This window comes from Beta vulgaris, chromosome 3, assembly GCF_026745355.1.
Source record: "Beta vulgaris subsp. vulgaris cultivar EL10 chromosome 3, EL10.2, whole genome shotgun sequence".
Taxonomy (NCBI): domain Eukaryota; kingdom Viridiplantae; phylum Streptophyta; class Magnoliopsida; order Caryophyllales; family Amaranthaceae; genus Beta; species Beta vulgaris.
In genome coordinates, this window is record NC_079204.1 from 1,944,103 (window position 1) to 1,971,460 (window position 27,358).

The following is a 27,358-nucleotide window of genomic DNA, read 5'->3' on the forward strand; positions in this document are numbered from 1 at the left end:
TTATTTTTAGTGGGTATTCAATTATATTGTAGGTTTTTAACATAACATATGAGATCAAAATCCAAATTAACAAAAATGCTTGGCTCAAGCTTTAAGATCAACTTTTAAATTTTTGTGTGAAGGAATGTTTGTCTCTCACAAGTCAAGCAAGAGACCCACCAAAAGTTCCTGTCGAGTCACAAGGACTATATGATGTGGAACAACACTTACCCCTAATACAATCTTTAATCTACTGTGTTAGTCAAGCTGTTTATTTAAACTACTGTAGTACTGAGATTACTATGAGTATTTTCTAAAATTTTGAGAATCTCATTTTTTTTCCTGGTGCCAAAATCCTCCAAGCTACTAAAATTACTATGAAGGTAAAATCTGTATTCGTAAATTGAATATGTAAAAACTAATTATAAGACAGTTAAACAGTTATTAAATAGATATATAGTGAAAAACTAAAAATTTAATGTGTAAATATATTTTTTTTAAGTTATTGTGAATGCACCTCTGATAATATCTTCACCATATAAATTATGTTCATTTCAAATCAATGGCATTTGGAGACAGTGGAAGTTTTTTTTTTTTTTTTACAAGAAAATTATTATTCATTGAAAAAACATCTGACATCTACCTTGACAAATGAGATGAGGGAGTGGATATGAAAAACAACTAGAAATACATCATTTGAATCGATATCTACGCATCTTTAATTGAATCTTTATTGAACGTATTGTAACTCTTTGAATATCAATTCCCTTATTGTAGATCAAATATCAAATTCTTTTGTTTCACTTTCTCTAATCAAAATAGATGAGAGGGAAAAACCACAACCTACAATCTAACTAGAGCAAAAAATATAAGAACAAAACACTATGAGGATGAGAAGAAGATCAGGCGAAAAACACAAAGAAACAACAAAAGAAACTCGCGGAGGGAGAAGAGACACGCCTTACACCCACCATGAGGTTAAGCGGCGGCCTCCCCAAAGGGATTTTTGGAGAGAGTTTATAGGAGGGTTCTACGGTGCCTCAATTTTAAGTGACTATTGGACACATAGGAAGTTAATAGCATACATTTAATTTATTTACTACTCAAATAAAACTTCATCTAAATTCAACTAATTAAACCATATGAATATTCTCATGTTGTCTTCACTGGCCGAAATAATTAAGGATGTTAACCTCCACCACCAAAACCCATTTGTTTGACATCTTGTTTTCCACATACTTTTCAAACCAAGGAAAAACGGTACATAAAAAAACAATAAATACTATCGATTTTGTACATATTATTGAGTTATAATTTCCTTTGACACAAGTCGGAATATAGACTAAACAGTAAATCAGAAGACTGTACATGTAATCAAACGTTTATTTACCATAGATAGACACACAACAACCTAAATTACTCTGACCCTTCTTGAACACCCTTGTTGAAGGACATGGTGCAGGGATCAAGCTTGGTTGCTCGGAATTCACTCGATTTCCTCTTCAAAACACAACAATTATGATCACAATGAGCAGGATGATCCCAAAGATCACCAAAAGCAAACAAACCTGCAGTAATCATCAGACCTTCATCATGAAATTAGCAAGAATAGCGAGATTAAAGGTTCGGGAGAAAAGGCACGGATAAGCATCCAAGGTTTAAATGTTAGCTCATCCCACAACTAGTGTTTCTGGACTCTACAAGTACAACCAAAAATCTCCATAGCTATGCATAAAAAGTAACAACAGAGTAAGTGCTAGTTTAAGATCAAGAAGATTAATTTGGCCACAGAATATTTATGAAAGTAGATGAACAATACAATCAATACATCAAGGGATGATCATTTCAGTAGCAGACCAAGATAGAATCCTAATAAGAAAGAACACCCAAATACAAATTCCCACATATTCTCTTGCTAAGTGAATCAGAAAGGGAAAAAAAATGCATCAAGTAACCAACTTATTTGCTGTTCCACAGTTCCAGACTCCAGTCTCCCCGTTAATTATAATGCTATTCATGTTATCCACATTAAATCGTGCCATAAAGACTGGTTATATTTTCCACACATTAGTAAAGCTTAAGTTGCGACTTACCAAAGAAGAGCTAGATTTCTGGTACTTCGAAGCTTTGGAAAGTTGGGAAGTTGCTTGTGTAGTTGCAGCATGGGAATTTTCAATGTTCGAACTAATATCATCTGAAAGATGGTCATGTTAATCATGGATCATAACAGAGGGCATAAAGGAATAGCAAGTACAGTATGGAAAGACCATAATCCCCTACCAATCAAACCTCCCTGATCATGAACTAGCACTGCTAGATCTTTAAAAATCTCGTTCACTTCACCAATCTGCTGTTGGATTTCCTGAATACCATGCTCTCTCTCTTCTATAACAGCCTCATTAAAAACAAGCTCGCTATCCAGAAGCACTACCTCCTGTCTGCAAACAAGTTATGGACAGAAGATCTTAGTGATGGGGGATATTTTGAGAACGCATCCCTGATAGTCTGATACACAAAATTAACTGTTTTTCTGTTTGCCAGAAGACCATTTCTAAAACATAATGGGTGGAGAGGTTCTAAGCATTTAAGCAACTGTAAAAGAGAGCAATACCATAACAGTTGGTGTAACAATAATCTTTCTTAGAGTGGATCCGCTCACGACAATTACCTTCCTCTATGAACTGAACAGAGTTATACTTTTAGAGATCCACAGCTTTTCTCGTAGGAAATATGTGTGAGCATAACTTCAAATGCAAGAATCAGTGAACATAATTACAGATAAATGGAAACTTGTCTATATCTTTTGGTCACCTCTAGCTGAATCTTGCATTAGGTCTATTCTATTTAAGTAAATCAAGCTGCCATGGACATTGTTCTCCTCCTTTTCACTCCTCATGTAGTCATGTAAGACACACTTGTTCTCTGTCAGTGCTCACATATTCACTAATGTGGCAGGACAAAAATAAGGTTTAAACTTTAAAGGCTTTTTTTCCCCTTTTACTCGTCTTATCTGGGGGAGGATCAAGTTATGCTAAGGCCCTCAAACTCACATATCCTAGAACTAACACCAAGTTCTATCAGGCTGATAACTAGGTACACAATTTTATTTTATTTAGTAACATACTTGGATTGTAAATAGAAACAAAAAAAAAAAAAAATTAGTTTACTTGATAAAAGTTGCACCAACAGTCCACCTAGATAACCATCACTCACCTTTTTTTTGACAATCCTCATAACATACAGCAAAATCAGTTTAGAAGATATATATATTGCATCAACAGTCGACCTACAGAACCATCACTCACCTTCTAGACTCTAAGAGAAGGGTCTGCTGTTCCTGCCTTTGAAATGAGCTTATCTCCTCATTATTTCCAGTAGACCTGCACCCAGCATGAGGTAAATCATATACGCATTACAGTTACACAAATATGTAAAGATAAAAATAAAAGATGAAAGCATTATCAAAGCCTGAACGAAAAGACTATGGTTATGGATTACTATAACATAATGATACCTCTCAAGATCTCCATCAACAGTAATTATATTGTGACATTAAGGGTCTTTTGGTTCAAAAGATGTAACATGAAGGGCACTTTGTTACTATTCTTGTGCTTAATACAAAAAATTCAATAAAACCCTACCACCCTTCATTTATCATTGAACCCTCCTCACATCTAGTGACCTAGAGGCTACAACTCGCAACACCCAGTTACTCTTCCAGCACAAGCCCTGACCTGGTTCCATCTCCGATGGAACTGTGCACTGCCACTCCATTTACCACCAATAGTCCAATACTCTTATCAATTGGCAAACAATTGCAGTGGCTCCACCACCTTACCCCTGTCACGCTCTCAATGGCGTGCTTCCCTTACCCACAAAAACGGCCACATGTTTATCAGTCACAACTAACAAGTGGCAACCACCACCAGTATCTTACATACACCCAGCAATAAGTCAAATAGAATCACTAAGGGCGGTGGCTGAATTCGGCCATCACATGGTCAGATACATGTCGGCAATCAGCATGCACCAAAAAGGCACTACTTTCACAGGAACTGGAGATGAGCAGTTTCTCTCTGTTAACTCATGGTAGTAAGCTTAATCCTTCGATTCACAAAATAAAATTCCTCATACCACATTCCTCTGGTATATTTCAAGTTTCAACAGAGCCACAAATCAACCAAAGTTCGCAGCTCATGACCAATTACTTTAACATGCATTATTCATTCAGTGGAATTAGAAATGAAATAAACACAGCAGAGACTCGACCTAATATCAACTCATTGATATCTACAATCAAGAAATTAACTAAAGGTCCCCCTCTCAATATTTTCCCACAATTAGTTTGACAACTCTAACTCTTCATTCTTCGGAAAATGAAAGATTAAGAGATATACAAGCATACAGAAATAACTTACTCAGAAGATACAGCTTCTTTTGGAACAAAAGGTGAATATGCAGTTTCTCTCTGTGCTGCAAGTCGTTGTGCTTTCTGGAATTCTTTAAGAACTGTCTGGAAATCTCTAGCAAGTTTAGCATCAGCAATTTTCTTGCTAGCCTGCAGTAAAGTGAAGAAGTTCCAATAAGAGATGCAGCAATATATGTAAAGAAGACAAAAAAAAAAAAAAATTCCAAAATGGTGGTAAACAGACAATGGATAAAATAGAAGCAAAAACATTATATAAAGTCCATTGGAGTCTTAGAGATACTAAAATATGTGACTTACACTGACTTCAAAGCGCAGATCAGTTTCACTAGCTTCCTTAAGCTTTGCTGAGGTTTCTTTGACTAACTGCCCAATATGTAACCTCGTCTTATGCCTGCAAATAATGTCATTTTAACCAAAGCCGTAAGTCATTGTTGTTCTTGTACATTGGTTATAAGACACATATTAATAAAAGATAATAAGCTTCTTGCTAAATCAAAAACCAATGAAACAGAGATTATTTTCCTTCACTGAGGCCATATTTGGGAAAATATTTGCAAAAAGGTACTCAACATGAAAAAAAATTGAAAAAAGAAAGCTTAAAGCTAAGTGCTACAAATCATAAATGTCAAAAATTGGCAAGGCACTACCTCCATCACAAATTGATTTCACCCGTACTGCGAGTTATAAATTTCAAAGCTAGCTAGTATCTAGGATAGAGAGAGTACAATAAGCATCTAACAGATTAAATTTATCCAGGCAACAAACAAAAACTTTTCAGTTTTGTGTTGTACAGAAACTTATCAACTCTATGAAAACAGCACATATTTGCAATGCGACACTTAAGTGAACTGGAATTTACAACCCATTGTCAATGCGTTAATCAGTTCATCAATAGAAGACAACATAACCAGAGGACTGAAAGACAACAAAAATTGTCCTTGAACCCAAGTGGATATGATATTCAACATTTTGCCACGAATAAAATAAAAATCACCAATCTTAATATGTACAAAAAAAGTTGTGGAAGAATCCTATGTTTTTGTTCAAGAATGAAATCTTATCGGAACTCATAGAATGGCAGAGGCAAATAGAGATTTCCCACTTTTTGGGAATATGGGATTCTGACTCTTCTGAGGAGAGTAGCAATTAAAAGATCTCCTTAATACATGAAGTCTACAAATAAGCATTGAGTTAATAATAAGTTCAATTACTACACCTTGGTCATTAGTGTTAGAAAATCGACATATTTGAATTAGTTATGAGATAGAGTAATAATTCATCCAACAATGATCTAATTCCCCTACTTTGGTTAGACCCAACAAATCAAGATCATCATCATTCCACCAGAACTTAAACACAGTAAAATGCCGCCTCTTAGAGCAAGTAAAATTAGGCCCAAATGAGAATCTAACAAATCACAAGAAACTGATCCACTAATAATCGAGCTCCAATTTCACAAATACATCAATCTCAACCGAACCATCCCCTTGCTTCGATATGCCTTTTCTACGGCGGTGAGGTAACTTGACAAACTAAAGAATTTCTGATCCACTAATAATCAACTGCCAATCAACTCATATTCATCCTCTAAAACAAGCTGGACAAAATCGAGCTTCAATTTCGCGAATACATCAAGCTCAATTATTCTATCCCCTCGACCCTCACACTAAGAAAGTGCTTACAGTCTGAATAACTCCAAATATCTTCCCTTTTTCGTGGTAAGGAATGTCTAATATTCTGCAAACTCCTCCCAATCCTCCACAATTCTAAACTCTCAAAAAAATTATAACCTTCTTAGACCATCAAATTCATAATTAATAGCCACAACACAATGCAGCCGAATTCGAACCCGTATCACAAAATCAAAACACAATTCAGCATAAGCTAAGCCCTTAATCAACAAAACCGAAACAATCAAAATGACCAAGTCAAAACCCTAACCCGACAACACACATCAATCAATTTTTTTACAAAACTAATAATCAATTCACAAATAAAGAAAAGAAAACCCTAGTAATAATTGAAAAAAAAAAGAGAAGAAGAAAACTAACAATCGATCACGAAGATCAAGGGTATCTTTAGGAGTGCCGAGAGTATTAACGAGGCGTTGAAAAGTAGAAACAGCGGTGTTAATCTGGAAGATTCCAGAAGCTACGGCTTGAGAAGGGTCTTGTTGTTGTAATTGTTGGTTTCTTCTTAAGGAAGGTAAAGGTCTACCTGCCTCTAAATCAGCAAAACTCATCTTTCTCTCTCCTCTTTTTTTTTACAAATTGTATGAGAAATTGCAGAAAACGGCGGTTGAAGAAGAAGAAGAAGTTGTAGTAGTGTGGGATGAAGAGAGAGGGAGACAGAGACAAAGACAAAGAAGGAAGTTACGATGCTGAGGGATGAAGTTTCTGGTTTTTATGTCTCTTTAACTTCTCTCTCCTCGACCTCAACTCTTCATGCCTTGACTTGCTTGCCTTTTGTGTTTCCTTAAAGTTGTGGACTTGTGGTGTATTATATTCTTCTTTTGCGATTTACACATGTTGACATTATTTAATATTCACCCATGACTCCCTGAGTAGCGCAAATAAATATGGTAATGATGCAGACGGAGAGGGGATAGCTCAGTGGATTGCAATTCGGAATTGTGTTCGAATTTTTATTCTAACATTATATTGGGATTATTATTAAGGTAACAGACTGACAATGGGCTTGTAGGTTTATTGTCTTCTGAGCAGTTTAGTAAATGTATTTTAGTTGCTAGAATATTAGAGCAGCAATTTTTAATCATATCCAAGAATTAAGGTTGGCCTAGCTGTTCTATAAGGTCCTCCTTCCATCCTTGTTGTGTTATAGGTCCAATTCTAACCCCTTGTAATAAGAATCTCCAATTTCTCTCATTTCTTGCAATGAAATAATTTTTACCTTAAAAAAAACCTAATAGGACTCTCACAAAGGCCCAAATAAGGTGGTTTCTCTTACCATCTCCCTCCCTCTTAAGGAAAAAAAAATATTGATCAAGGACTCTCCAGTCTTTAGAATGTACATATACTATATATAGTTACTAGAATGTTAGAACGAGCAATCCATGATTCAATATGATAACTCGATCTCAATTCAGTCCAAAGTTTATTATAGATCTGAACATGATCTGAATCGAAACTGAAATCAATCCAATTTGGTCAATAATTACATTTTATGGTAGTTTTGAATTTGACACCAATTCTGACATTTTTCAGCACAATCGAAATTGACGCAAAACTTACTCATTGATCCGAATGCAACCCTTAAGTTGTAGTAGATTTCTAGGGTCGATTATATAATTTATATTTTAAAACTTATCTTTTATTTTAAGGCATTTTGTGTAAGAATACCTTGTTTTTTCAAAATCTTGTGAAGACACACCTTATTAATATCGAGTAATTCAAGGATTCGATTCTTGCTTCTTATAAAGTGACAAATCCAAATTCCCTCTTCCTCCACACTTGCAAAAGGATCTTCATATTAATACCTTTTAGAAAAAAAATATTAGTTATTATCATGTAAATGGTAAGTGACCACATGACCTTGAAGTTATAATATCAAACCTTACTAGGGGCGATTTAGGATAGAATTTCCTCATCCAGTCATCCTTTCCCACTCACAATCACAAAGTATAACTTGCCAAGTTGGATTGGGTTTCGACAAGACCAATCTCCCTCCAGAGTGTATTTCCTAATCCGATATATATATATTATAGAATTTGTCTTGTAAAAAACCGCTTACTTTTAAATTAAATTTAGGCAAAGATAAGCCCAATATTGAAAAGAGAAATAGCTCAACAGTGACTAGGTTAATTTATTTCGTTGACTAGTTTAATCCATTTAGTGACCGTCTTTTTTAACAATTTTTGTATTATATGTTATTCAAGAGTTCGAGAGTATAATTTTGTGCAAATTTTTTCTTCTAGCACCAATAAATTAACTTTTATATTATTCATATACTTATTCTAATCGCAAAAATTGCAATTTTTATACATTCAATATTATTTCCACATATTAGTAAAAATTCACATTATTTTAAGTTAAAATTAGTTATTAGGCCCGGGCTATGCCCCAGGTAAGAAAAAATTTCATTTATTAATATAATACTTTAGAATAATAACACTAAATACAACTTAGCCAAGTGGTTAAAACTTTGGTATATATATACTTGATCTCTCGAGATCAAGCATTATTTTTTTATAGTACATGAATTACATGAACTAAAACTCTCTAGTGGAAGCGATATATGACACAATTTCTTGTTTATGCACTCGTTTTAATATATTAACTAGTTATTAGGCTCGAGCTATGCCCCGGGTAAGAAAAAATTTTATTTACTAATATAATACTATATGATAATAACACTAAATACAACGTACCCTAGTGGTTAAAACTTTAGGCCTTGTTTGGTTGTATATGGGAAGTCATACTTCCTAGGAAGTTATTTTTCCCATGTATTTGAAATTCCTAGGAAATGTAAAATTGTGTTTGGTTGATAATGGGAAGTAAAACTTCCTTTGGTAAGTAGAACTTCCTATGGGAAGTTCTACTTACCTAGGGGGAACTAGGTAAGTAACTTCCTCCATTTTGGAGGAAGTAGAACTTCCTAGGAAGTGCAAATTCCCATGGTTTTGCCAACCAAACAACTTCATATACTTCTACTTCCTAAGAATTTGCACTTCCCATGATTTGTTTTGTCAACCAAACAAGGCCTTAGTATATGTACCTGATGTCTCATTTCTTAATTTTTTTTAATGTACATGGATTACATGAACTAAAACTTCATAGGAAGAACGCCACGTGGTACAATTTCTTGTTTTCGCATGCCTTTTAATATATTTGTACTAGTTTTTATATGCACGCGATGCGTGCGAAAATACATAAAATTTTTTTTAGGAAGGTAGAAAATTAAATTAATTGTTAATTATATTTAATAGATTAGGGATATTTGAATTGTTGATGGTTTTCTTCTTGTAATGTCTTTTTTTATTTTTTAAATTAATTAGGTAGTTTCCTTTTCCTTTTTAAATTAAAGTAAGCAGTTAGAATGTAGATGTAATGAGGGTAAAATAGGGTTTCTAATATTTTGGTGTCCTACCCCTCTTCCCATATAGAATAGAGATAGATAGATTATATTTGTCTAGATTTCCGAATTATATATCGACACATCAATAAGCGTAAAAGCTAAAATGTTCCAATTGCGATACAAGAAAGGGGGAAAAACGTGACTCCGACGTTAGCGTAACCTCCCCTCCACCATCGCAATTCGCAAACGACTCTCCCTCCTTCATCAGGCGTGCTACTCACATAATCCCTCTCCCTTTTTTTCATTCTTATAGCATAAGCCCTAACTAAAGTCAATCACCTTTTCTTTTCATTCAATTTTCTCTATTATCTACGATCGAATTTCTGCCATTTTTACTACTCTATGTCGGTGCGTTTCATTTCTCTCTCTTAATTCTTCTTAATTCATTTATGTTATGCGTTTTTTATATCCCTTATTATTCAATCGAATCACTTCAGAATATACGCAATTTGATCATCTTATGATTGTTTTCCACTTAATCTATCGATTATTAATCATTTGTGTTTGTTAATCTGTGAATTTAATCAAATTTGTTCCTCGTTTTGTCGTGTTAGAATTTCATTTTGATTTAGCTTGTTTAGGATGATAGGTTTTTGATGTCGAGATTTAGGGTTTGATTTTGTAATTTGGGTATAGATTTATACGGTTTTATTTGATAATATATCTATTACTCTATGAATTTCTATGAATTCATGTCTGAAGATGATCTTACATGATCATAGAGTCCATAGCCTACAGATCACATTAAAGGGTTGGAGATGAAGTACTGCCTTACAGTTGCTTCTTCTTTACATCTAAAATTAATCTTAATCACTTTGTTTTCGGTTTTCGCGAAAAATGGTTTGATTTTTCCTCGTTCTCGTTGCTTGCTGCCCAAAATACACGCTGGTATAGTAAATTGAAAGTCATTTGATCACTTTTGTGTTGCCAAAGGTGGAATTAAACAAGTATAATGTTGGAGCCCTTTAATTTGGAATAAATTATGACTTTTTTTGCTTGAATTAAGGGTCCCTATTGTTCACTCTAAAATATCTACGTATTATTAGGTGTGAAATTTCAGTCAGTGGCCACCCTCAGCTTATCTTCCCTTTTTTTTTCGAAAAATAGAAATGAAATTCTTTTCTTGTAGTTGACTGGTCGAGGATGAATTTTTTTTGTAGGTTCATTTTTTTGCTGGTAGGGTCTTGTGTGTTATCTTGTTGCCAGATAAGATGTAAAGGAAAAGTGTCATTGTTTGAAGAACCCAATAGAGCATGTCATTTATTGCCGGTGTTTGTTATATTGAACTCAAATTATGCATCATGTCATTCCATGGAAGATACTGATGTAAAACAATATTACGATGTTCTAGTTAGAATGTAAATGATGTAGTCCATTTAAATTGATGTCATATATCTTCTCTGCATTCATATTTGGCCGGATTTTATTCGGGTATTGTAGTTCCTATTTTTCACAATTTAGTCTTTAGACCACTTTTAGCATCCATTTCTTACATGCATGAGCTATACAGAGTAAATTTTGAGCGTTCTTTCTTTTTATGGTGGATTTCTGTTCGTATCGTTTTTCTTTTGTTCATACTTCTAGTATGTTAATTCTTGGTCTACATATTTGATAAAAGATCTTTCGAGCCTTTTGCATCATACACTATTACAAAAGGTAGTTAGGCCTTAGGGGATCACTGACCCACCGTTGACGTGAAAATGCATTCTCTTGAAAAATGTTGTGTATTTGCAGATAAAAAGTGTAAAAGTATGCAATGTCTCCCTTGGAGCATCTGAACAAGACATAAAGGAGTTCTTCTCATTTTCTGGTGAAATTGAACATATCGAATTGCACAGGTATGTTATTTTGTGTGCATTATCTTGCTAATTAATCATTTTGTCTATTTGGTTTTCTATAAATAGGAATTTAGAATGTCCATACCTTTATGTGTCTAAGTTATGTGATTTCTCTCTTAATTTTCTTTCCTAATTTTCTGTTATTCTATCGATAGTGAAAATGAGCGATCTCAAACTGCATATGTCACATTTAAGGATGCTCAAGGTGCAGAAACTGCTGTTCTTCTTTCTGTAAGTCAACTTCCAAAGACCTTTTGTTTGATTTTGGTTTTTATATTTGTTTCATCTTTTTATCTGTAGTGTACTTTAGCTCCAATGGAATCTTCAGGTAAGATAAATGATGTGAAAGTTGGGGATGAAGTTTAGTGTTGGGCCTTTTTTTTTTTTGGCTCTGAAGTCTTGCTTTACAATTATTGGTGTCAATCATCTTATATATAATACCTATCTTTCTCTTTAAGTTAGTTGTGCACTTGTACCTTTCCCGTCCCATACACAGCTAAAAGGCCCCTAAAATAGCATAAATTTGTAGATGCTGAAGTTAAGAGATCTAATTATTAGCTGCAGACCTTTATATTTATTAAGGTACTATATTACTTGGGCTTTAAGGTTGTTTTGGGTGTCATTTTGTGTTTTTGTTGCCTCTGACTGTTTCTTAGTTTTTAGGCTGAAATGTTGACAAGCTAGGTGTTGTTTTCTTGGTGAAATAAAATATACTGGGACCAGAGGCTAATAGAATTTTAGCCTTGTTGCTGAATTGATGCGGGCCTTTGAGGATTAGCTGTAGGATCTTCTGGGCTACAAGCCTACAACCTACTATAAACTCACCACTGTGGATCTCATTGAAGTTCAGAGTTACAGGGGCACACTTATTAATATTTTATTTGATTAATTTACTAGGCGAAGTTAAAGTCTCTTTCAGGAGTCATTTTGTTTGTTTTATTAAGGGACTTGCTAAATCTTCCTCGGGGATAGTCTCTTTGGAAGTGAATTATGTTGATGGTGATGCTGGTGCTTGCTCTCTTAATCTGTTTTTAGTGACCTCTCCATATCTTCAGCTTATATTTTTAGGAAAGCGTCTTGGCAAGTTGGCATCTGTGTTGAAGGCTCTTATTTTCCATGTCATTTTGATCTTATACGAGGATAATCAAGTCTTTACTATTCGGAATAGTATATTTTTTTCCTGGTTATAGCCAGAAGACGTACCTCACCCAAGCATGTGAGCACCAGATGCACCGATTTGGGTCTCTCTTTTATTTTTCTTTTCTTGGTTCACTGCACCGTAAAAGCCCCTTGGCGAAGTCCCGCCTTTTGCCCTTTATGAAAATGTTATATTTCTTGCATGTCTCTGCTGCTCTTTTTTTTGTTTTATCCCCCTCCCCCCGTCAGGGTGTGTGGAAGTTATGTAGTCAACAGAGTCCTCAAGATATAACTCATTTTTTTTTTTCAGGGTGCGACAATAGTTGACCAATCAGTAACTATAGCTCTTGCACCAGATCACAAGCCACCAGCTATTACATCAGCATCGCCTGTGGTATGATTTATCTGAAGCTTGCAATGAGATGTATGTATGCCTTTTCTTAAACATGAGGACATTAACAGCTAACTATTCTTTTCGAACTATGTAGGCCACTGAGAACGTCAGCTCTGACATAGTTGGTTCTCCAGTGCAAAAGGCTGAGGATGTTGTCACTTCTATGCTAGCCAGGGGTTTTGTCTTGGGAAAAGATGCACTTAACAAAGCAAAGGGCTTCGACGAAAAGCATCAATTTACATCTACTGCTTCTAATACAGTTGCATCTTTGGATCAAAAGATTGGCTTGAGCGAGAAGATTACCATGGGAACAGCCTTGGTGAATGACAAGATGAAGGAAGTTGACCAGAAATTCCAAGTCTCAGAGAAAACTAAATCTGCTTTCACAGCTGCTGAGCAAACTGTGAGTAATGCCGGATCTGCTATTATGAAGAATCGTTACATCTTGACCGGGACTACTTGGGTTACGGGTGCTTTTAACAGGGTTGCCAAGGCTGCTGAGGATGTAGGTCAGAAAACAAGGGAGAAGATGGCCGAGGAAGAGAAAGGAAGAAACATGGCGGCTGGATACTCGCAGGTCTCTGAATCTGGCTCCCCAAGAGCCGGTGGGCACCAGTGAGCAATCCTGAAGTCTGATCTCGTAATGTGACTGTTATACTGAAAGTTGTAGTTGGTGATATTTTATCATATTTCCTGTAGCTTGCTATTTTATTGGTTGGTTTTGTAGCTGTTTTAGATGTATAGATGATTTCCGAGTGATTTTGGGACTTAACTTTGCTCCAGTTTTACAGCGAGGTTTTGTATCTCTATATCCTGTCATGTATTTATTAGTTCTTTGTTATCTCGGTTTTTTCTTAAATAATTTTCCTTTTCTTCTCATTCTATACACTTGGTAGGAAATAAAGTATTACTATTGTTTCGTTTTCATCAAGATATTTTGATTTTCGCGTTTGTCATGACAGAAATTCAATCCTAAGTATTTTTAATTATCAATAAGTAAAAATTGTGGAAAGTAGATAATTTAGATAATTTGAAAATAACAAGATCTAACGTTTCTTTGTATATATAATGGTTAAAATGAAGTATGCGGAATATTGTAAAAGTACAAAGTTAGTTTTGAATAAAAAAGAAATGAATGAATAGAAACCATTCAATTCAGATGTGAAATTTCTAATCTACCTAACATTTCGATCTTACCTATCTTATGCATCTAAATTATAAAGTAGACAATTTTTTCTAACTCTACTAAGAGTTATTTTTGGTGTTTTCCTAATCCTGCTTGAAATGGCACTTTTGTCTGCCCAATCCACGATGATCCACCCATAAATTGATCAACTGTAAATCGAGTAGCCTCAACAATTGTCATATTAACGTGTATACCAGGTGAATTTATCCTATGACTAGTATCAGCACCTGGACCATAATTCATAAACTCACCATAAAACACACCATCTATTTGAGTTGTTGAATTCCACTGCAACCACCCTTGTGGGTCAACATGATCACCTATGTACGATAACATATACACAACCGTTGCTAACTCATTCCATGGACGTCCCAAGTAGGTTGAGTAGTTTGATTTCACAGGTTCCAAATCTGGCGCGGCGCGAATTTGACATTCATGGATGGATATACCTGAACATGTATAAGGACATGGTCGTTTTTGGGCTGTGATTGTGTTCTTTTGTTGCTCCATAGGCTTACGGGAGTAAATGGTGCAGTTTTGGAACATTGCTTGTGCCTTACCAAATATGGAATCTATTGTTCCATATATATCACAGTTTCGGTAAAACTGGCGGTTCGTAAGTACGTATAAAGTGTCTTGATAACCTTTCATCTCACAATCGTAAAACACCGATTGTTCAGATCTAACTAGAAGCGCCACAGCTTGGTGATTCTCTGCACCTGCTGTGTTTTCAAATGTTATTCCACGAGCCATAAAACCAGGCCCTTTAACACCTACAGAAAAATTTAAAATAAATTAAAATAAGTCATATATGATTAACAAAACCAGTATTTACAATCTCATGATACAATTGAATAGTTGATTTTTACTATCAAAACTAGTTTAATATGTTGTTAACTGTTTTTGTTTGTTCAATTTCTAAACATAATGATGGTGAAGCTTATTTCAAATAACCAGTATTTTTGATGCAATATACCTCAAAGTTTTTGAAAACTGAGTCGAAAAAGTTGTGATATGCATATTAAGTTTATTCCATTGTTAGATTGAACAATCGTCCTTTCCAACCTTACATGATACCATTTTTATAATTAAATATAAAATAGGGTGATATAGAGCGAGCGATATATTTACCAAAAGTGGGGGTCTTCAAAGTTGTTACATTATTACGTAACACACTTTTACTTCCCGTTATAATTGTCTTTCCTTTACCATCGCCTATAAGCCATATGTTGGTCTTACTTGTTCCCACCATTAAATTCGTCTCTTCGTATCTGCATCCATCGAAACAAAGTTATTATCATTATTAATGGACTATTCATTTTGAAGTAATAAGCTCCATTTAACTTATTGATCATGACCCTCTGATTTTGAGGGTAATATATTTAATAAATTGTTTTTTTTTACTTTTATGCAATAAGCAAAAATTAGTATTTCAAAATCCTATCCCAATTGTCATTACATTATACACTTTACCTTTATAGAAGTCCCTCATTTACCTTCGTTATCTTTTCTCTATAAAGATTTTATGTCTTCCTTATTTCTCATATTTGTCTTCAAGACGGAAACAATACTAATGCAAACGCCATAGTGTTGGGATAAATCTATATTTACTAATATATTAAAGGAAAAATTCACAAGAGAGAGTTGAACTATTACCCATTTTCTTTTATAAGTCCCAACTATGAATTATTCCATACAGGTCCCAAGTTTACTATCTTGTGATTTTCATAGGTCCTGGGTTACTTATAATCAATCAGTTTAGAAGGTAAGATTTTTAAATGTTTATCATCTTCGAACGCTTTCAGGAAATGAAAAAGACCCATAAAATGGGAATTTTTTCCTTGGATAATGCAAAATTGGGTTTTAATTCCCAAAATATGCCCAAAAAAACTAAAATTCCCTGCGTACCGTCCACGTAGGACGGCACGCGAGAATTCTTTTTTTAGTAAAACCGCTACTTGCAGTAGCGGTTTACAAGTGCCGAGATTTTTTTTTTTTTTCAACTTAGGTAAAACCGCTACTCGGAGTAGCGGTTTATTATGAAAACTGATATCTGCTTACCATATTTTGCGCAGGTAAACCGCTACTCAGAGTAGCGGTTTATATTTATAAACCGCTACTCCGAGTAGCGGTTTATATTTATAAGTCGCTACTCGGAGTAGCGGTTTATTTTAAAATTAAACCGCTACTTTGAGTAGCGGTTTCCGTGGGTTAAAACAAAAAAAAAATAATTTTCTCGCGTGCCGTCCTACGTGGACGGTACGCAGGGAATTTTAATTTTTTTGAGCATATTTTGGGAATTAAAACCCACTTTTGCATTATTTAAGGAAAAAATTCCATAAAATGGGGCCAACATTTAAAAATATTACCTGTTAAACCGTTTATAAGTAATTCAGGACTTATAAAAGTAAAAATATGGTAAACTTAGGACGTTCAAAGAATAATCCATAGTTGGGACCTATAAAAGAAAATGGGTAATAGTTGGGCCCTCTCTTGTGAATTTCTCCTATATTAAAAGGTGTTCATAAACAAGGAATTGCGACACATGGCACTATCCTTAGAATGTTTTCTTCATGTAAACCCACATATAATAAAAAATTACAAAAATGCATGTTATAAGATTTGACCCATGACTTCAAACTTTTATATTAAAATCTTAACAACTAAACCAAATAATATTTAGTATTATAATTTTAAAGTAAAATATCAATAAATGAAAATTACAATTACTCGAAACATAGCCCAAGCATAAAAAACTAGTTTATCATTTTGTGAAATGTTAAACCCTTAATATGTTGTACACATGTGAGTTGTCGCGTATTGCCAATTGATTTTAGTATGGAACCACTTCGTGCTTAAAAGTTATAAGTGGACTAAACTCTCTTTTTCCTTGTTAGATTGTCGAGACCCTTTTTCAATTCTACCAAATTTATCATAAAGTAACTTTTACAAAAACTCCTACGATTTAGACAAATTTTTTTTTCCTATAACTATGACAAAATGATAAAATATTAGGGGGCTAAAATGATAAACATGATTATGTAGCCACTTACCTCCCTGCCTTGACATGAATGACGAATGGAGTCTTGCTTTTCTTTGGAGCCATTTTAATAGCTTCCTTAATGGACCGAACAGTGCCATTAGCAGGCCCATAATCATGCTGAGAAACTGTTATATTGGGCTGCATGTTGTCTATTGGCCTGCTTAGCTGATCCATGTTCCTCCTTGAAATCCAACTTGGGCTTCCAAGGCCCATCAACCTTCTATGTGATACGACGTCGTTGTCGCAGTTGACTATCGTGCTTGATAAAGCTAAGTGATTGCTTACTATCTGCCATAACTCTTGTAAGGTCTGAGCCGTTTGATCTTTAAGTGGCCCACCTGCTTCCTCAAATCCCTCCGTACACGTGGCTTGGTTTGCACATATGGTTGCCATCCATGTCATCAAGTCTTTCGTGTAGCGTTGACTCTTTTTAGTGTTTTTTTATGCATAAATCACAAACGAATCATTAGAAAATCCAAAAAGACGGATATGAGAAGAAAAGTAAAGAAATATGTTTATATGATTATATCTTCGATTCTTGTTAGTTCTTCCTATTTATTAGGAAATTTTTAAGAGATAATTAGAAAGTTAAAATAGAAAATACAAATAAATATAGAGAGAGTATTTAATAAGACAATATATTCTTTACTATAGTTATTTTCAAATTATTTCCATGTAAATATATCCCCTATTATAGAAATATATATCTAGTAGTACTTTATCACAAAATCTATGTAGTTTACATACAATAGTTAATCCTGGATTGAGGGAGTCATTGTAATCAATTATCCCAATTTCAAGAGATTACAAAGAGATTGTAGTACATAAGAACTCCAACTCTAATTAATTTTATTCTTTTTTTTGAAATATCATCTTGACTCAACTTAGTGAATTTTTGACAAACTTATAATCATCCTTCACCTTCATTTACAACTCACCGATCTCATACAAATTAAGTTAAAAGATAAAGTCAAATCAATTTAAATAATACTTTTAGATAAGTCAACTTTAGGGTTCGTTTTTTGAGCGAAACTTATCTAAACTTAAAGCAACTTATTCAAAACTAAACTTATTAAGTGAATTTATATAATCATATTTTGTCTAAAACTTTTTTATAAGGTGCAAAGAATCCACCCTTCATTAAATAAAAACACTTTTAATATTGAATGTGTTCCTATTACTCCCTCCGTCCCATAATATAGTGCTTGTTTCTTTTTTCACGGTCTCCAAAACGTAACTTTGACCTGTAATATCTTCACTTCCTTATTAATAAAAAATATAAAAAGTTGATATTATGAAACTACACATTAAGACGAATCTAACAAGATCCTACATGAATATGTTTTTTTATATATACAAATGAGAATATTCGGTCAAAGATTTTAAAGTTTGACCACCAAAAATGAAATAAGCACTATATTATGGGACGGAGGGAGTACTACATTAACTAGCACAAATATAGCAATTCAGTCGAAGTTTTTATATCAAGAGTGAAATTTAATCTCTACATATATTCCCCTTTGAAAAAATTATCCTACGTACATGTTTATTACCTAACTGTATAACATCCAAATTCCAACCTATGTATTAGGTCATTGACTAATACGTATACCAAAAAACAACCCTAATTGTCTAATACTTACACAAAACCCTAACGACCTGTTTGATAGTCGTTACCAAAAACCAACCCTAATTGTCTAATTGCTAGAAATTCATACAAGACATCAAAAGACCAACAAAAAGAACTAGAAAAACAGACCAATATATTAACCAAACAAGACAAAAACAATAATGAGAATTATATAATTTCACCAAACATATTAAAAGTACTTAGCAATATCAATTATCAACTAAAACCTTTTCTTTACCTGTATATTCCTCTGATTAGTGGTTGAATAATTAGATAATGAGAGTTGAAGAAGAGGGCTAGCACTACGTGTGAGCAATTCCACCGATTCTTCCATGAGCTCTACACAATCATCATGTGCTGACCATTGAAACGAATCTTTCACTTCATCATAACCGTTGATTTCCATCATAAAATAATCCAATGCTTTTTTTAATCTTTCTGTTGTTACACTTAATGATACATGCACAATATTCCCATGTTTCTCACCGTACCCAATTTCATCAATATAGTAATTTTTATTCATATACTTTCCTAACGAGTTAACACATAGGTCCGGATACCGAGTTACCTGACAAATACGGGTCAGTGACTCCGACAACGGTGTTTCCGGGTTATGGGTTAACCCGGTCGAGTTAACACGTGTTGGTGGTGATGGTACATTATTAGATTTGTAGTTGTGTTTGTGGTTTGTAACAACTAAAATTGTTGTTACTATTGCTAGCGTTACTAGGATTGATATTAAAGCAACGACCACGTATTGGGCATAGATGTTTTTTCGAGTTCGAGTTTGGGTTTGGGTTAAGTGTTCTGCGAACCTAGCTGATTCGGTGGGTTTAAGTTTATCGTACTCCATTAATGACTATAATAGTTAGAGCTTAGAGGAGGGTTTGAGTTTAGAATTTAGCAGATATGTGGTAAATATAAATATAAATATATATATATATATATAGATGTCTATATAAGTATATATCTACCTAGGTTAGGATTACTAGTTGGATACACCAATAAGAACTTTGATCTTTTCCAAATCTATATATACTTCCTTTGTTAGGAATTAATATTTACGTGTAAAATATGACACGATGAATTTTCTTGAATTATTGACGTATGACGATGATAGATTAAGATATATTGAGGTGAGTACGATCCTAAGTTTTTTTTTCGAGGAATATGAAAAAGATTAATATTAAATTAAAACTTTAAATTAGCTGTAAAGAGAATATTGGATAGAAATCGTTTCTAAAAATATATTGATACACGTTGATTCTCAATGAATTTGGAGGTAATGAAAGGTGATGTAAATAGTAGTTACATAAATAGATATAGATGCGTAGATGGAGTTTTATTTCCACTAAACTTCAATTTTGCTTTGAAGATAATTTTTTTGACAGATGCTTTCAAGAGAATTTAAGTTTAATTACAGGTACATTTATGTTTGAATCTCCCCTCTCCTTCTTTGTATTTTATACTGCCTTCATGACTCTTATAAATAAAAAAAACAAACAATGAAAAAGTTTTTTTTTTTCTCCTTTGAGGGAATGAAAAAGTGTACTTCTATCATTGCGTTTTAGTCAATTACTTTCTTGATTATTATTTAAAAAAAAGTTACTTGATAAATCGGTGCTTAATGATTAAGATATCTCTTAGTGTATTTTGTGTAGCTATTATCAATACTAATATATGGCTCGCGTCATGACCTGATTTACGTACATTTCTTATTTTTTACATACTTAACACTTTTTTTTGGGTATAATTGTGACTGCTTAATATTTACCTTTGAGATCGTGAAAGTATATATATGGAACCAAATCTAAAAAAATCCGGCATTACTTTGTACGCAAAAATCACAATATACGGTCAAAGGAAAGTAGGTGATTAATGTATAAGCCAAAATGCGCCAAATTGTTGTTATTATCATGTTATTAGATTTAATAATGAGTTTCTCTCTATTTGTGGAAGTTTTTATCTCTCTTATGGTCCATGGAGCGCGGGAGTCCGGATCCTCTAGAGTTTTAGTGAAACTCTACAAGATAGAGTTGTATCTGAGCCATACATCAAAAAATCAAGGGCTCATATTGATGGAAGGGAAAGATTTAGGGGTAGATTTTGATGAGATAAAATAGGGGGAATTTTGGAAAGAGATTATATGAGCCGTTGATTTTTTATTGAATGGTCGATATTGCTCAAACTCTACCTTGTAGAATTATTTTACAACTCTAGAGGATCCAAACACGCGGGGGGTTTCGTAGCCTCGTCTATCATTGCGTTTGTAGTCTCGTATATAATAGTAGGAGGTTGGTTTGTTCTTTTTTAGTTACCATGTTGAAGATTGTGGAGAATAAGATTAGGAAGCAACATTATCTTAGATTTATTACAAGATTTTGTATCAAGACGATTATAACACATATGTTTGGAGTTTATGAAAATCATTTTTTTTAGTAGATTTCTTTATAAAATATATCTAGTCATCGAAAAATTTATTTACAAGAATCAATTCGGAACCATAAGTTTGGAGTTGCATTCAACTATGCAAAATTTACCGTTCTTGATTATAAATTTTGTAGTAGATTTTCATTATTGTAAATGTTGTATGTCTTTTCATTGATCTATATTAGTAGATGTTATCAATATGTGACATCAGTTTTCCTTGGCCTATTACGGGTTAGAGTGATCCCTAAATATGTACTCGCATAGTTCCCCCTTCCTTTTTACTTTATTTCTTATAGTTGTTAATTATAATGATTTGCCTAACCGAGGGGATAATTTAATTTCCTTGTCCTAGTAGGTCAATATGAATGTTAATTATGCTTTATCTATTTTGGTAACATCTGAAAGGGTATCCAAAGAAGTTTTCTTGCTCAAATTAATAGATATATTTATAGTTTTCGGTACGTGAGTAGTTTTTTTTGGACAATTGGTTCATATACAATAGTTGTGACTTTCGAAAGATGGTTCAAAGCAAATTCGCTTTAAGGTGGCTATTATTGCTAACTCCGGGGGGTTAGATCCTATAAGATAATTGCCGATGAGTTCAAACTTGGACGACTCTTCCTTAGGCCATGGACTTGTTTGATCTAGGCTATGTGACAATAGGATGTGTGAAGCATTGTTAAACGTAAAAGTGGAGTCTAATAACTGTATAGGTAATTAAAATGAATTGCCGAACACCTATCCTCTTAACCTTATGAATTAATCACTATACCAACTATTAATAATGAAAAGGGACAACTAATTAAGCCATTGCATGCTAGGGGAAAAACCAACGCCCTTGGACCTTGTTTACCATTGATGATTTTTAGTTACCTTTTTTCATCATGTTTAGCACTACTATATCTAATTTTGGGTTATATATATATATATATATATATATATATATATATATTATATATTATATATATATATATATATTTGTTATAGACACTATTTTCACATCCATCAACTTATTTACCTTTAGTATCAAATCTAAAGACCTATCTATTTAGAATAGCACAATCGTAAGCTTGATGCACGGAAATTCAACCCTACTTGTCCTACTACTATATAGAAGTACAAGTTTGAATTATTTTGTTACATAAGCTTAACTATAGCTTTTGTGAGACCGATGCATAACACTTATGATCCAATTTAGTAGTATATTTTATATGTATTTTGACTTGGACCTATCTTACAAAATCAATTTCATCAAATTTATTACCATCATCAACATTACCAAATACATTGATAGTATTCATTATAATAAATATCAATATTCGTAAACATTTTAATATAAAAATATATAAGGGAAGGGGGGAGCAATGGTGTCCTCTTTTGAAAAGCCTATTTTGCCCCCCTTCTCTTTCTAAATTACAAAAGGAATGTCAAAATCAAAATACCGAAAATAAATTTACAACACTCACTCATAAATCACTTAAAAGAAGAAACTTTACAAATCACCCATACAATTGAAAAAATCACGTTATAAAAATCACGCAAATCACTCAAATAATCAGGAACTTTATTAAAACTTAAAATTAATATACAAACTAAAACTAATAACCTAGAACGTCAATACATACAAAAACATTTACAAAAATTTACTTACAAATCACTATTCTCAAGAACCATTCACAATTAATGGTGGGTCATGATAAAAAAAAATAGAGGTGTATTTGTAGTGAAATCAGAATTTAGAAATTAGACAAGGAAAAAATTTATTTACTTTTTTTTATAGTGTTTTCTATATATAATGAAACTTTTACATATATTTGGACGTATTTTTTTCTATTATATAATAGAGATAAATTATCAATTTATGGTGTCCTCGAATGAAGAGATTATCTTACCCCCTTCCCATTCTATATTACAAATTCACTTACAAATCAAAGGGGGCTTCAAACAAAAATATCAAAAATATTACTTCCTCCGTTTCTAAATAAGTGCAACATTTCTTGTTTGCACGTTTGCCAATGCATTATTTTAACCATTAATATCTTCAATTATCAATAAGTAAAAATTATAAAAAGTTGATATTAAAAAATTCACATTCAGACGAATCTAACAAGATCCCACATGACTATGTTTTTCCTAAAATGTAAATCACCAAAGCTAATTAAAATTTAAATTGTGAATAGTAAACACTATGCAAATGTTGCACTTATTTAGAAACGGAGGAAGTATTATAATAATCACTCACAAGTCAACTAAAATCATAAAATTGCATAATTTACGTTATGCAAATCACTAAAATGAGGAAACTTTACAAAAACTTAAAAATTCACTTACAAACTACAACCTATGAAAAAATTGACTTGAAATCAAAGTATCTACTTTCTTTACAATTTATGAAGTACTGTACTTAATTCAAAAATCAACTAAAAAATTATAATATTAGAAATCATAAATAAATTCAAAAAAATTTCTATTTTATTCATTGAATTTAACTTTGAAAAGTAAAAAAAAAAAACAAAAAGAATGGTGAGAGACTTAAGTGATAGAAACTAAACCAATCAAATTTTACAACTAAAAACAATCATAATTCATATGTGTAATGTTCAATTTTTGACTCTTATGTCGAAGAAAATTGAGTCTCTATTCGAAAAAAAAATCAAGCACGCATCGCGTGCAAAAAATTCTAGTATAAAAATATTAGTAGGCATCTACATATGTACTTTCTTTCGAACGCTCATATAGAGGTAAATATGGGCCGGGCCAACCCTACACAGCTTGGCTCAAGACCGCTTGAGGACCGAGTTGTTGTATGCTACGTGGGCTTGTCACGATCAAGAAATTTAATTCCAGGCTTGATCCGGCATAAGCCTGCATATATGGCTTGTGGGCCAGCCCGTGAGCCGAAAGCCCCTTCTCTTGATTTTTTTTTAGTCTAAAACTGCTAAGAATTAAAAAAAAAAAACAAAATCAAACACAGGCAAGGCTCGTAGGCGGAACGATCCCGCTCGTAGGCCTAGTCGGACCATGGACAAAGTCTATTAATTTCAATCCTATATGGTCTGCCGTTATCTCAAACCCGTAATCAGGCCCGAGTCGGCCCATGCCTAGGTCTAGACTCACATATTCAATTCACAACAAAATATTCTACATTTCCATCATAAAAAGTAAAAACTAATCCTTATTATCATATATTCATATCATCACCAAATATTCATAAAGAAGCTTCAATTTTTTTTCCTCAAAGATGCATAAAATAAAATTACATAAATTTGGTCCTTTCAAACGTGATTAGCGGGACATAACGACATAAATACTCCAATAACCAATCATCAATCACCATTCCTTTATTTGAAAATTGCATACCTTTTGACTCTGTCTAACCTCCACAGAATAAAACTCAAAATTCCCCCAATTCAATTTCTCAAATTTAACATTATCTACTGCACTACTATATGATTGCAGTATTATTATCACAACTAAATTAATTTTGTTCTTTTCATTCAAAAATTAGGGTTTCAGAATCAAATTCAATCATCAAGTAACCATTGATTGTCGTTGACTTACCACCGAATTCAAATCAACAGCTTTTTTTTTTCTTTTGATAATTATTATTCATCACCTTCAACTTTTTCCCCCAATAATTTTGCCTCAAGATCCGAAAATTTCTTATTTTCTCTCTCCTCAATTTGTTTCTGCGATCCGAAAATTCTCTAGATCGACGAATTTATTTGGTACTCGTCAAAATCTTGAAGTTTTCATCTTCAAATTTCTGGAAAAAGTTCAAATTTCCAGAATTGAATTTGATAGCGGAATTTTTCGATCAATTGTTAGTGGAAATTAAGAGGAAGAGAGAGAGAGAGAGAAATGAGTAGTGATAAGGATGGAGTAAAATTAGACGACGAACAAATAGCAGAATTAAGGGAGATTTTTCGAACATTTGATCGAAACAATGATGGAAAACTAACTCAATTAGAGTTAGGGTCGTTGTTGAGATCATTAGGGTTGAAACCAAGCGAAGATCAGTTAGAAACCCTAATTCAAGCAGCAGATAAGAACAATAATGGAATGATAGAGTTTTCAGAGTTTATATCATTGGTATCACCTGATCTTATTCCAGCAAAATGTCCTTACAGTGAGGATCAACTGAAGCAGTTATTTAAGATGTTTGATAGGGATGGAAATGGCTTGATTACTGCTGCTGAGCTCGCTCATTCGATGGCGAAGCTCGGCCATGCTTTGACTGCTGAGGAGCTTACTGGTATGATTAAGGAGGCTGATACTGATGGTGATGGTTGTATTAGCTTTCAGGAATTTTCGCAGGCGATCACCTCCGCCGCCTTCGATAATTCTTGGATTTGAACCAACCTGGTGTATGGTGTCTGGTGTATGCTATTGCAATTGCTGGTCTGTGAGTATTTAGACCTTTTTTTCTTTCATTGAGAGATTAACATGATTTTGTCAAGGAATTTGGTTTTGACCTTTATTACTATATATATTATAAATTCCAGTTTGATTAAGGTTTATGTGGATTGTTATTCAAGTTTTATGGATCACATGGAATATTTGGAATTCTGTTTGTATATATACATTCTGTACCAGTGGTTTAACTTAAATGTTCTATGCTCTTGGTTTGTTTTATTTTGTTCAAGTCTTTGGAGGCGAAGCTGTTATGTTCCGAAAATTGAGCTGTGGGCAAGATCAAATTTGCCAAATAGTTGATGATAAGTAGTCCGACTCGTCTATAATCGGTATGCTATTTAGTAGGAAGGTTGCTGTTGATTGAATCACTAGTGGACTCTGCTTAGATTACAAATAACTAGTACTATAATCTAGAGATTGGTTGCTTAATCTTGTGGCCTAGTTGGAAGAATCAAACTCTTAATGGAGTTATGCTATGTGATGTACTTGTTGTGACAATGTAAGCATATAAATGTCGAGGCTCTAGTCTACTTTTGAATGATAAATATACAAACAGAAAAACAAGGATTCCATAAAAGGATACAACTCTCTTTGTTTCTGTGTAATGTCTTCCCTTTAAATTTTGAAGCTGCTTATTTATAGAGCACCAAATTATCAAGACCATCATAATCAATGAACATCTTGCGTGCATTCTAGAATAATATTTTTTCTTCAATGTTCTATCTGAAAATTGCAACAAGACATCCATATATGCTTCATAGTACTCTGTTATGATGTTGGAGGATTAATGATGAAGCAAGCTGAGGTCGCCGTCTTGTGATAGTACATACATAGAAGGATACTAGAAGTGGAAATAGCGATTAATAATTTCTTTTGGATAATTAAAGTGGAGAAGGGTGTCTTTTGTTTCACCCACAATAAAACTTCTCTTTAAGGGCAAGGGTGGCAGCAGCTGCCTTTCTGGTAGTTGAGACTTTGTTTACATCTGCTTCTCATTCAAGGCACTAGTGACGAAGAGTTGCTAAGCTTGTCAGATTGGCATAAGTTAGCAATGATTCAGTCCCAGATGTAAGAAAGTCGGCTGTATATAGAAACAAATCCCCTTTTAATAATTAATACCATATCTTCCATGTTCTATGTGGTGTTTCTAGATGTTTAGTGACCTGAGAAAGTTGTACAAACACCCGATTGCAGTTCACTGACATACACATTCCAAGTGCTTGCTTGGTTAGCTATGTCAAGCTCTTAATTCATAATTGTTTATCAATGTTGTTATACAATTTTTTTTTTCTTTTTCTTCTTTTTACTTCAGATTTTAGGGGGAGGTGTAGAAGACTAATTATGTAGTTGAAAGATTTTGAGCGCGAGGAAAAAAAATGAAGAATCATGCTTTTGGTGGAGTTGTTATTAGGAGTTGCTAATCTATTTCCTTGGCTAATAATAGATGGTGCTACACTTCCTCCAATTACACCTATAGTCTATAGAAATGCTGATGATACACCCATTTGTCTTCCTTGGCATCCTCGGAATAAGCCTTTCCCGAAACTGGAAAGTTGTTGAAGGATATAGTTACTTGCATGTTTTTGTCTTGGGTACAATTATCACTGCCTTAACTAAGAGCATGAACTTGTCAGGGTGAGTCCTATACTGCTAGACAAGGTAATGACATCGAGTCATCAGTGTTATTGGTCAACAAGCAATGCTCCACCCATACATGTGTGGCTAGCTGGTTGTGAAGATAGAATCCCCACCAGCCATCGCCATCACCATCACAACCATATA

General features: G+C 33.6%; 4 protein-coding genes across 5 annotated transcripts; 2 read left to right on the forward strand and 2 right to left on the reverse strand.

Annotated features, from left to right (window-relative positions):
* Nucleotides 1-1,244: 1,244 nt before the first annotated feature.
* On the reverse strand, nt 1,245-6,919 carry LOC104887998 (syntaxin-22). Of its 2 annotated transcripts, none has more exons than XM_048640776.2 (7): nt 6,460-6,919; nt 4,706-4,799; nt 4,398-4,537; nt 3,285-3,359; nt 2,260-2,417; nt 2,073-2,173; nt 1,245-1,565 (listed from the first exon to the last, which is right to left on the reverse strand). In XM_048640776.2, the coding sequence occupies exons 1-7, from the start codon at nt 6,648-6,650 to the stop codon at nt 1,560-1,562; spliced, it is 765 nt and encodes a 254-aa protein (XP_048496733.1). In that variant the 5' UTR covers nt 6,651-6,919; the 3' UTR covers nt 1,245-1,559. The 2 variants fall into 2 exon arrangements, with proteins under 2 accessions (XP_048496733.1, XP_010671104.2); XM_010672802.3 differs by having other exon boundaries at nt 1,245-1,547; nt 6,460-6,918.
* A 2,674-nt stretch (nt 6,920-9,593) lies between these two features.
* LOC104887999 (hypothetical protein) lies at nt 9,594-13,796 on the forward strand. The gene is made up of 5 exons (XM_010672803.4): nt 9,594-9,850; nt 11,237-11,340; nt 11,496-11,571; nt 12,788-12,871; nt 12,966-13,796. The coding sequence occupies exons 1-5, from the start codon at nt 9,845-9,847 to the stop codon at nt 13,488-13,490; spliced, it is 795 nt and encodes a 264-aa protein (XP_010671105.2). The 5' UTR covers nt 9,594-9,844; the 3' UTR covers nt 13,491-13,796.
* Nucleotides 13,797-14,123: 327 nt separating this feature from the next.
* On the reverse strand, nt 14,124-19,583 carry LOC104888000 (pectinesterase). The gene is made up of 4 exons (XM_057393223.1): nt 18,969-19,583; nt 17,111-17,526; nt 15,189-15,328; nt 14,124-14,830 (listed from the first exon to the last, which is right to left on the reverse strand). The coding sequence occupies exons 1-4, from the start codon at nt 19,581-19,583 to the stop codon at nt 14,124-14,126; spliced, it is 1,878 nt and encodes a 625-aa protein (XP_057249206.1).
* Nucleotides 19,584-24,413: 4,830 nt separating this feature from the next.
* Nucleotides 24,414-25,680, forward strand: LOC104888001 (probable calcium-binding protein CML18). Its single transcript, XM_010672806.4, has one exon. The coding sequence runs from the start codon at nt 25,022-25,024 to the stop codon at nt 25,514-25,516; it is 495 nt and encodes a 164-aa protein (XP_010671108.1). The 5' UTR covers nt 24,414-25,021; the 3' UTR covers nt 25,517-25,680.
* The last annotated feature ends 1,678 nt before the right edge of the window (nt 25,681-27,358 follow it).